Here is an 11,718-nt window from a genome sequence, read left to right on the forward strand (position 1 = left end):
ATGAAATGATGTTCAAAGGCGCATGCCATTTTGAGCTTTTTAAATAATTGGGAGAGGGTGGAGGGAATTAAACTACTCTTACCTTTCAAGCATATCTCTCTAATAGCTGTAAAAAAAAGTGATAACTAAAGCTACATATTGTTGACTATAACAAAACTGAGTACTAATGACAGTTATTGCTTGCTTTCGCTTCTTATGTAATTTAACTTTCCTTCCCTAGTGTAGATAGCCATTGTAATAATATCATACAAATGGGCTACTGTGGAAATCCATAAGGGTTCTGGACACAATGATACTGGGAAGGCAGCTGAAAGTTGGAAGACCAAATCAATGAACTGAATGGAAAAAATAAAAATAAAAAATTCAGGAGAACCTTTCTCAAGCCTCTAGCAGGATGAAAAATTTCCTTAGTTAAATGAAGCTTTTTACGAGTTGGGTCTGTCATCTTTTTAACTCCAATCCCATTTCAGTAACCAATTCCCAGCCTGTTGTGATCCCCCTAATCCATCTGGACCATGCCTCTGGAGGGTATGCATACAGAGCCCCACTAAATGGTTATATCTTTATGTTTGATGATATCGGCACTAGTTAATCATCAAATAAAAGAAGTTAAAAACTAAGGAGTTCTGAACTCGCCTCAATTCTTCTATATATTTCGTTGAACAAATAGCAATGCTTATTAGTAGATATTAACGTTAGCTTTGTAAGATCGAATCCATAAAACCAAAGGCTATTGGTTGATCTGCTATAATAACAATTCTTCTATATATTTCGATAAGAATGTGTGAAGAATAACAGAAAATCAAATCTAAAACAAGAGAAATTCTTCTATATATTTCGTTGAGAATGTGTGAAGAACAACAGAAAATCAAATCTAACACAAAGACAAATTCTTCTATATATTTCGTTGAGAATGTGTGAAGAACAACAGAAAATCAAATCTAAAACAAGAGAAATTCTTACTTTGTCGTTATACAGTGGAAGAAGCAAACGGCGAAATCAAGAGCAGACCCACATCGACGCCAGCTCAGATCCTTGGGCCATGTGACGGACGGCGACCGCAACAACCAGTTCTTCAGTCCACGGCAACGACAAGGATAGACGGAATCCTTCCGAGGGTCTCTGCGGGTTCAGCGATGAACAACGAGCTTCGAGCTTCTGATTTTTCTGTTTCCCTCCCTTTCAGCCATTTCATTTCCCCTTTTTTTCTTTTTAAATCAGCCGGTTCCGCGCCGGTTTCACACCAGCGGTTGTATATAGAAGTATTGTTATTAAATTGGTTCTACAATGATGAAAAAGTATTGGTCTTTTAGCCTAATAGGAAAAACTATTTTACCCACCAATTCTTATCGCTCTACTTGACCGCTTGGAAAAAAAAAATTATTTATTTTTTACTTAATAATTAAGGAAGTAATTTTAAGTATATATTTTTTTTATTTTTTTTAAATATTTAAATATATTAAAAAATGTGAATAGAAAAATTACAAAAAAAATTACAAAAACAACTAGCGGTCAACGAGTCTTACAACAAGTTACGTTGATACACCAGGCTTGCAAGTTGTAAAACTCAAAACTAAATTAAGGACTAAAAATCATGTATCAAAAAATAATTGAATATTTGTGAAGAAAAACAACAATTTCATATGCAAGCATTTTGGTAAACCTAGTTTCCTAAACCTTGTTTTGGAAATTGAGAGACTCTCATCTTGACTAAAGAAAAATTCTTCTCATCAGTCACTATTCACTACCCCACGCCTTATGTAAAAGAAAAGAAAAGAAAATAAATAAATAAATTATGTGCGGGGTGTGAAAGTGAATAATGATTTATGCATAGAATTCATCTTAACTAAACTATCAGCAACAAGATTGTCTTCCCAAAATGTGTCTTGTAAACTAATGAGCAAAACATAACCAAAACGATGTATATTATCCCAATGATTATAAAATTTCATGGAGGTTTCTGACGCCGATTAAACCAGTTCACAATCAAGGAAGAATCAAATCAATTGTTGTCTTAGAAATACCGAGAAACAATTAGAATTAATGACAATAATAGAAATCATGTAGCTTTTGCTTATAAATGCTCTAATGCCATCCATGCCTTCAACTAAGTTAGAAATCAAATAGAAAATGGCTAGAATGAGAGTTCTTCAAAAGCTAAAGGTGAAACAGACTTGAAAGGAAGAGTAGATTTGATACACCTTTGATTATAGAATACGACATACTACAGTTCCTTTCCAATATCAGATATATGGACCTGTGCAAGTTCCCAGAAAAGTAAAAGCTCTATCGTGGAATTGGTTAGCAAGAAATAGCAGCTACTACATTTTGTATGATATTCAGTAAATATTAAGTTTAACTTCTCTAAGCGGAATCTCAATGACGTGATCTCGGAGCCCTCTAATGGTAAGTAACAAAAGCAAGGACTTCTTCACAATCCATCACAGGCTGTTACAGGACTCTTCGAAGCTCATCTGCCATTCCTTGCAAGAGAATAGGTTTCCGGATCACTCCACTCATTCCCACCCGTATACATCTCTCCATCACATCTTCCTCGGCACTAGCCGTTAAGGCTATAATTGAAGGCCAATTCTGGCTGCGGAGTTTCCGTATTCTTAGTGCCACTTCAAAACCATCCATTTCAGGCATATGAAGATCCAAAAGAACAACTCGGAATGATTTTTCTGCAGCGCTAAGAGCACTCAGACATTCGAACCCAGATGAAACAGAAGTTACTTGACAACCTAGCTTCTCAAGCAACTTCTTGGTAACGATCCTATTTACACCATCTTCATCAGCTATTATAACCCGAAGGCCTCTGAACTGTGAGTTGGACACCGGCTCAGCGGAACGTCCCTGGGCAAATATAGCTCTTCCAAACGATGGTCGGGTATGGAACCTGAGGACAAGTGTCATACTTTGTGCAACACCCATCACATTCGGAGATATCCATATGTTACCTTGCATCATCTGCAGATATTTTAAATTCAGAAGTTATTAGAAGGATTCTTAAACAACAAAGCTACAAATAATACTTGAAAGACACAAACCAAAATAGCAATTCCATCACATCATAATTTTGAGACATGCAAACGCATAATGAGGTCATAGATGTTCATGAGCTAAAAGAACGTATAATGAGGTAAAACTTTTCTAATAACATATTAAATGTAAAAAATAAAAGAAACAAACTATCCTGTGATCAGCAACATGTAAGGCTTAACATGTGTAGCTGAAAAAAAAAACAACTGTCTTTTTAAAGCAAATTCTCCAAAAACTCCTATTTTCCAACGTATTTTCAGAGTGCATTAGAGTTTCAATGCCTTTAAATGGCATTTTAAATAAAAATTATACAATAATATACACAAGGATCTTACAGGTGCTTCACTTTAATCACATTACACCAAAAAAGTATGCATTTCTTAGGTCATACACATTTCAAGAACCCTGACCAAATTCTGAAAACCCTAAATTCATGAACTATAATCTAACCATAGATAATTTCTTATGTGAGGATCGACATTGGTCTTATAGCAGTAGCATGCCCTAAAGACGGGTGGGTGGAGATGGGGGGGGGTTACAAGAATGCCCGAAACGAAAGGAGTGGAGAGGCACGCAGGAGACTGGAGAGGCATTGTCGCATAAAAAAATAACCTCATATTTATAGGTTCGTACTAGCCTTTACCCAGCGCGCATGGGGGGCGGGGGGGAACCCTCATATAACCATACATGCAGACACTATTTCAATGCTGCCAGAACTCAGGAGAATAATTTTTTCCACATTTGAAGTGTTTTTAGAACTTCCTTCCATTGAAAACTTATCACCAATAACTGTGAAGTTGATTTATAATAATAGCAAAATGGAGGCCTTTTCTTTTTCAGAAAAGTAAGAATAACTTCATTTAAAAATGTAAAAAGGTGTGCACTCAAATATGTAGGAATGACTAGAGAGAACCTAAGAAAAAGAATACTTCAAAATTTAACAAATCACAATGGTAGACTGTCCAAAGCAAACCATTCGTACAAAAATCTTGAAAATATATCTTATCCAAAATCTCGTCTTGTTGAAACTTTGATTATTTCTTTCATGCCAAAAAGTCAGTCCTCCATATCAAAAACTTTTATGGTGAGCATTCACCTCTTCTAACAAAGAAGAAATTCACCCCATGGACCCCCAAAAGAAAGAAGAAACAAACTGATGATAAGGTTCACTAGTTCTTGCAAATGAACAACGAAATAAAAGGTAAGAAATTGTCCCACTGCTGAACTTACAGCTAGACTAGTCTACTATAGTAATGCTCCTTTTAATAAGGTCATCCGTCATCAACCTCTTTCCTAAACTGGCTTTCCAAACTGGAAAACCCCATGGTAACCTTAGCAACCCAGATAATCTTCCAAGGGAAAAGATTGAGGATTAAATACAAAAGTAGTCCTTAGGTTTTACACGATTATCTTTCTACTCATCAAATTTTCAATTTTATCCCTTCGCTCCTTGAGTTTGTAATTTTTTTCAATAACCCTCCATCAAATTCCATTGAGTAATTAAATGGAATCGGGCATGGTATACCAGATGGAAAAAAATTAATAACAGAATATAAATATCTTTTGAAAAATTAAAAATCATATAACATACATCATTTAAAAAACTAAATATAAAAATAAATCAAAGCCATCATAATTAAATTTTGAAAATTGAATTTAGAAACAAAGAAAATTGACGAGAAATAATATTCTTTAAATGAAAAAAAAATCAAGTTATTAAAAAAAGTCGGCATGAGTACTCATGCCATCCTGGATGAACGAAAGGCTGCCAGGGCCAACTGGAAGCACCCATGTTAGCATTGTTTTTATTTTTTCTTTATATATTATATATATATATATATATATTTAATCTCTAGGTGTTGGCTCATGTGGTCAAGCCTTGGTCTTAGTAGTATGCTTCCTTTAGGTCCAACCGTCCAAGGCTTGAATCCTTGGGTGCAGCAAACAATTTCAAGGAGCCACATCCCATTGCTGAAAAATTTGATGATTTACATGACTCGTTTGATGGGGGCGCATTACACGGGTTCAGGGCTTAACCTGATAAGAGACATGTTGCATTTGGACGGTCTTTGAGATTACTCGTTATAAAAACAATATCTTTTTTTTTTTTTTTTTTTGAATTTAGAGACTTTTGGATTTTAAAAACTACTTTTATCTTTCCTATTTACTATAATGATATGACTGATGTGGAAATGAAACTTCCATGTATGTGTCAGCTTATCAAAAACTAACACGAATTATTGGCCATGTGGTACATTGTTATGTTAACAACTTAATGGGTGATAGATAGGTTCAAAATTGCAAGTTTCATAAAACCCATGCATGGAATGTGAAAAAGGGGAAACCAAGTTTCCAGGAACTGATTCAACAATTAACCCCTTTTTTCTCCATGTGTGGCACACCACTTTAAGTTTTAGATGGGGTTCTTATTGAAAAAATTACAAATCAGAGCAAAATGATAAGATTGAAAAAGCAGAGAAACAAGAACTTAATCGTGCAACATCCAAGGACTGTTTATATACTTAGACCAAATAATAAAATAAACCCTCTCAAATCCTTATAAAAGGATTGGCAACCAAAACATTGTTACGGCTTAACCTCCAAAAATTCTTCTTAGTTTCAACACAGGAATAGAGATTCTAATACAACTCAAGAAAGGATTCTAATTTCGTACCTTGAAGAATAGTCACAAATCAAGGATTCAAGCTTGAACCACTCCATCCAAAACGACCATTTAGGAATCTACTAGAGCACCCTTTCACTTAGTTATAGAAATAAATGAGGAAAGAGGTATTCTAAGGCAACCTCACCACACTGCTCTCCATGCCAAAATACCTCCCCACTGTCCAACCATTGATAATGTCCCAAGACTTCATGCTTCACACCATCAGACAACTCCAAAGCTTCTCCCCTTCTTTTCTATACCTCCATACCCACTTTCCTAACATTGCTAAATTGACGATGTTTTACGCCCTTCCGCCAATTTTAATGGGACTGCACCACATTCCAATCCACTAAATGGATTTTGAACTCATTACCAAAATCCACCTTATGAGAAATCTCTGTATAGCATCCTCAATCTATTAGCTACATAATGGTAAAATGGATAAGGAAGTAGAAGACTAGATAGTGTACCCATTAATAATAGTAATTCTTCCCCATTAGATTAGTATAATTTCTTCCAACTTGTCGAACTTATTTCCATTCTTTCCATCACATAGTGCCACACTGAATGAACCTTAAAAGAAGATCCCAGTGGCAATCAAAGATAAGCCACTGGCAAACAATCCACCAAACACTTCAGGCAGTCTAAAAGATCAAGCTAACCACTAGTACCAACTCACTCTTACTCATATTAACCTTCAAAATCCAACAGAATAATTCCTATCTCTATTGATCAGGGTAGCATCGCCAACAAGGATAGTGCAAGTGGGAGATCAATATCGAACTACTAATATTAGCTCCAACCTAGAAACTAGATAAATCCATCAGGCATGGTTATTTTTATAATAGGATCCTGCTAAGAAATTCTATAACCAAGGAGCAAACTGAGGTTAGAAGGTAATGATGCATATGGGTAGATGACATCGGAGGTCAAAGAAATCAATTGTCACCACCTTCAATCTAGATGATCTTGACATTCTGGACAATCAGCCTGGCCGCATCTCACAAAAGACACCTGGTTTGCAATGTCTCTAGTCACTGGCACAACAAGGATAACAGGGTAATGCTTACAGATGCACTCTCACAAGAAAAGTATTCAGTTTACATCTTGATCCATCTGACAAGCAACATCTTGCTTGGGTTTTTAAAGAGATTGTCATGAACTGTCTAAATTTTGTACATCGGTGCACACATATGGTTCCATTTGTGGCATGATGTTTTACGTGTTATAGTCTCATTTCTCCTCTAAGCGTACATGCTAGGATTTGAAGCCAATAGCATTCAGCAAGACATAGGACACCATCCATTCCATTTTTGGCACCTAGGATGTAGAAAAAAAAAAAAAACTAAATATCTTGGATTCTCACAAATAGGGAGACCAATTACGCTGGTAACTTCAACTGTGGATGTGGAAAGCGCAGAATGCTGACTAATGAGTTGGATTTTGACCTTTTTTTGCATAACTTAAAGCTAGAACAGACTTGAAACATTTTGTTATCTATTTGGTTAATATTCAATCCCATCTTGTCAAAAAATGAAAATAGCTATGACGCCTCTGATCTGGAGTTACTGGTGAAACCAAATGTGCATTGCAAATGCGTTAGCTAATCCATCATCAAGACAGCTCACGGAACACATCATTTGAAGAAACTTTTGTGATTTGAGTAGAAAAGTAGCAAGTTACCAAATTGGTTAGACTAAATACAACAATCAAAACTAGAAATAGTAAAAATCCATTTTTCGAGAAAGATTATGTGTCAACATTCCCATGGAAAGGAAACAGTTCATTGTATTTGATACCGATCCACCATAAGTCAACATACTCCGTGTGAAAATTCAAAACAGGTACAGAATGCAATGAATTGAAAGAGGGATCGCTCATTTTGCCAATGGTAAAATCAATCACTTGCAAAATGAAATCAATCAAGCATAACAATAAAAGAGAAAACGGAACACATCATTTGAAGAAACTTTTGTGATTTGAGTAGAAAAGTAGCAAGTTACCAAATTGGTTAGACTAAATATAACAATCAAAACTAGAAATAGTAAAAATCCATTTTTCGAGAAAGATTATGTGTCAACATTCCCATGGAAAGGAAACAGTTCATTGTATTTGATACCGATCCACCATAAGTCAACATACTCCGTGTGAAAATTCAAAACAGGTACAGAATGCAATGAATTGAAAGAGGGATCGCTCATTTTGCCAACGGTAAAATCAATCACTTGCAAAATGAAATCAATCAAGCATAACAATAAAAGAGAAAACTGATTTATAGACAAAAGAATATTAGAAAATACCTGCACGAGCTTTTTACAGATGCTGAAGCTCAGGCCCTCCTTAACTTCATTGCTGGTGTGCCTCCTACTAGCATGATTTACTCCTGAGATTGATCCATCTGACTGGGAGCTTTGCTCACTTATCCTAATGTCAAACTTTATGTAATGCTCATCTGGCATGCTTGATCTCCACACTCCCAATGGTTTATCATCCTTCCCATCAATACCACTCTCCCGAGAAACCCGAAATATGACAGTTCCCTGTCCATTATAGACATTCAATAGATACCCAACCATGTGCAAAATCACTTGAAAGGCCCTTCTCTCATCACCTATCACCTGATCAGGCAAAGAGATCTGAACATTAAAATCAAAACTAAAGCCTTTATATACACACAAGCACTTGGCAAGACAAGAAGCTTCCTTGATCATGGAATGTAGCCCAAAAGGCCGCATCTCTAATTGGAACCTTCCATTATCCTTTGTTGAAATCTCCATCACGTCATTTATCAAAGTCGAGAGAACATGGCCAATTTTCATCATTGTGTCAACGATAATCCTCTGTTCGAAGCTCATATTCTCCTCTGGAAACATTGAGAGCAGGCCTAAAATTGAATGCATTGGCCTCCTCATTCCATGACTCATCACCTTCTGAAAGGAGTTTCTTGCCTGACTTGCCATCATTGCATTCTTCTTAGCTTGTTGTAATGCCCGATTTTTCTCACCCAGCTGCTCTCTCATTAGATGAGACTCTTCAAGAACTGCAGCATGAGACAGAGCCACAGCCACCTGGTCAGCAACAACATCCACTATCTGCATTTCATGATAATTCCAAACTCTAGAGTTTGCAGCAGGAAAAACCAAAACCAATATAGCATAGCAAGTGTCAACCAGCTCTGGTGTCCCCCCTTTGAAATTTGAAACTCGAAGCATTGGCATCCGAATTGCAGCCACAGCACCTGACTCAGAAGATCCACCACTGCTTGCAGCCCCTAGTGCTGACTCAGGCCTCAGAATCCTCACTCCCTTGCTCCCTCTTATCTCTAAGACATCTGGGTCATTAATTGGGAGAGAACGGTGGTAATTCTTTGAAGAACTTGTTTTCAATTCATGGGTCAGGTTCATCTCTGTTCTGCTCTCATTTGGCATCCAAACCGCACAATTCTGCAAATCCAAAGTCTTGGAAAGCTCGACCAGTGTGGTATATAGTATGGTATGCTTATCAAGCGACTTTCGGATTTTTCTGGTCAGCATTCGTACATGCCAACTTGCGTCCGTCTGTTTCTTCATCATCCCAACCTCTTGATCTAACTCCAATACATTTTGCCTCAAGAATAGCTCTCTCACTTTGACTTTGAGAAGAAGAGGGATCAGAGTCAACAGAGTAATTGCAGTTGCACATGAAACCAAAGCTGTGAGGAATTTGGCAATGGTGAGGGACAGCATCAACTGGAATGAGTGTTGGCGATAATAAGTCCATCCATTGAGCAAATGAGTCAATCCACAAAGGACTATAAAGGCGATAAACTGAAGAAGTACCCATTTGAAAGGGACGTTCGAGCAGCTAACAAAGTAAAGGAGCTCAACAGGGATCGAAAAATATGCAACTGCAATCAAGAAATCACTCACTTTCTGGCATTCTAAAATGCTCTGAATGCCCCAAAAGCCCTCATCGTCACAGTTACAATTAGTAAGGTCATTATCGATCGCAACAACAGATAGAACAAGATAAGCAATCACCGATCCAAAAGCTAATGCTCTTAACATTGCAGCCAAGTCGTTGCTTCTTCAATCAAATTTTCCACCAGTTCTCATTCCCGTAATCCAACTGCAATATCATGCATTCAACTAAAGCCCTCGAACCCCAATTCTGAATTGTGATCTCCTATAGCAGAACTCCTCGAGGAAACACTCGCACAACCCGTATCACCGAAGCTCATCTGCCATAATTTCATCATCCAAAAATACTAAGCTAGTGTTGTCAAAAAGTTGAATATCTATCCAATAGATCCAAAGATATCAGGCATCCATTTATTCTGATCCTCTAGTTTCCCAGAACAAAATGAGTTTTCATATTTTCCTATCAGTTTATATTTCCTATTAGTTTGGTAATGAAAAAAAAAAATGTCTACTTATGTCACTGATCCGCTAAAGAAGAATGCAGAAAAAGCAATGACTTCTACAACCCACATAACTAAAACAACCAATTGAGAGGAAAATACAAAGATCGGCCAACTTCAATCTATCAAAACCATCTAAACAGAACAGAAAAAAAATAGAGAAAAAATATCTCAAAGCACAAAACCTCGGGCCACAGGAGGCAAAACCAACTTCAAACCTTACTATTTTACCAAATCATATTCATAGTGCGCAATTCCCACCACTTCCACTAACCAGTGGCCAATCTTCAACCCTCAGTTAACTGGCACAGAAAATGACCACCACGAAAACAAAGGAAAAATCCACCTAGAAATTACCTGGTTAAGTCAGATATTTCCTTGTACTTCCATTGAAGAAAAACCAAATAGAGAGATTTTTCATACATCATCTATCCAACCCATGTCTCTCTCCTTGCATGTCTCTCTCACTTTGCAGCTTCCAAAGAAGTATTTGCAGCCGGGGGGGAGAGAGAGACAGAGCAACAAGGTCTAAGGAGAATAATAAAACTTCGAGAAAGCCGTATATTGAACAGCTCGGAGAGAGATAGTGAGAGAGAGGTGGGAGTGGGACCCAGACACTTTTACATGAAGCGAACCTAGACACTAACGATCTTTCACTTTTGCCTCCTCGGTCCGCATTCTCGAATCTCGTCAGACCCACAAAGCATTTGTTTATTTTTGTTATATTATATTACTTTTCAAGCTTTTTTTTTTCTCTATATTATTCGTCAGAAAGCGTTATTTTCTTTGGAAAACGAGTGTTTATGGTGTGACCCGAGAGTAGCCATGTCATCGTTTTTCCACCGTCGCATCTTCTTCAACTCTTGTATGGTTTAGATCTACACGACCACTGGGCAATGGTCCGTTGTATGTCCAATACAATTTTTCATGTCCAATTGTGGTATCGACGCTTACGAGGTACGGTTGTTGACTCACACGTGATAAGGACGGTTAAAAGAGTGTATTCCAGCGTGCATTGTACAGTACATCTCTATTTATTTATTTTTCCTTTAAATGCCAATCAAGTTGGAGCATAAAAAGATGTCAAAAAAAAAAATTGGAGCATAAAAAAGTTTCTTTTTAGATCCATGTACATCTTTTTTATTTAGTTAGAAAAGTTCTGAACCAAAAAAAAAAAAAATCATAATTAGTCCTTAAATTTTACAAGATTATCTTTTTCCTCCTTGAATTTTTTAATTTATCTTTATAATTCTTGAGATTTGAAATCATCATATAGTCGTGGAGTACGTAAGTATTACGTAATTTTTTTAAAAAAGAGTGAGAAATTATTATTAAAAATTAGTTTTTTATATAAATTTCTGTATTTATTTATTTTTTTAAAAAAAATTATACAGCTCTTACGTCTTTCAGGACTATAAACATTATTTCTTTTAATTATTATATATAAGATTAGGTACTGATTCCACATCTTGCAGCTACAAGACGACCGCTAGACTGCTCATAACATAACTTATCGTTAGTAGACTGACATCATGTAATGTTATAGGCATTAATTTATATAGCTTAGCCAAACCCAAGAAGGCAAGAAGTGGGGTAGTGGTTCAAGGGCAAG

The 11,718-nt window shown here is 36.5% G+C and overlaps 1 protein-coding gene across 1 annotated transcript; it reads right to left on the bottom strand.

Moving 5' to 3' along the window:
- Nucleotides 1–2,098: 2,098 nt before the first annotated feature.
- LOC108993629 (protein EIN4) lies at nucleotides 2,099–10,642 on the bottom strand. The gene is made up of 3 exons (XM_018968610.2): nucleotides 10,464–10,642; nucleotides 8,008–9,926; nucleotides 2,099–2,970 (listed from the first exon to the last, which is right to left on the bottom strand). The coding sequence occupies exons 2-3, from the start codon at nucleotides 9,751–9,753 to the stop codon at nucleotides 2,452–2,454; spliced, it is 2,265 nt and encodes a 754-aa protein (XP_018824155.2). The 5' UTR covers nucleotides 9,754–9,926; nucleotides 10,464–10,642; the 3' UTR covers nucleotides 2,099–2,451.
- Between the last annotated feature and the right edge of the window lie 1,076 nt (nucleotides 10,643–11,718).

Source organism: Juglans regia, chromosome 11 (genome assembly GCF_001411555.2).
Source record: "Juglans regia cultivar Chandler chromosome 11, Walnut 2.0, whole genome shotgun sequence".
Taxonomy (NCBI): domain Eukaryota; kingdom Viridiplantae; phylum Streptophyta; class Magnoliopsida; order Fagales; family Juglandaceae; genus Juglans; species Juglans regia.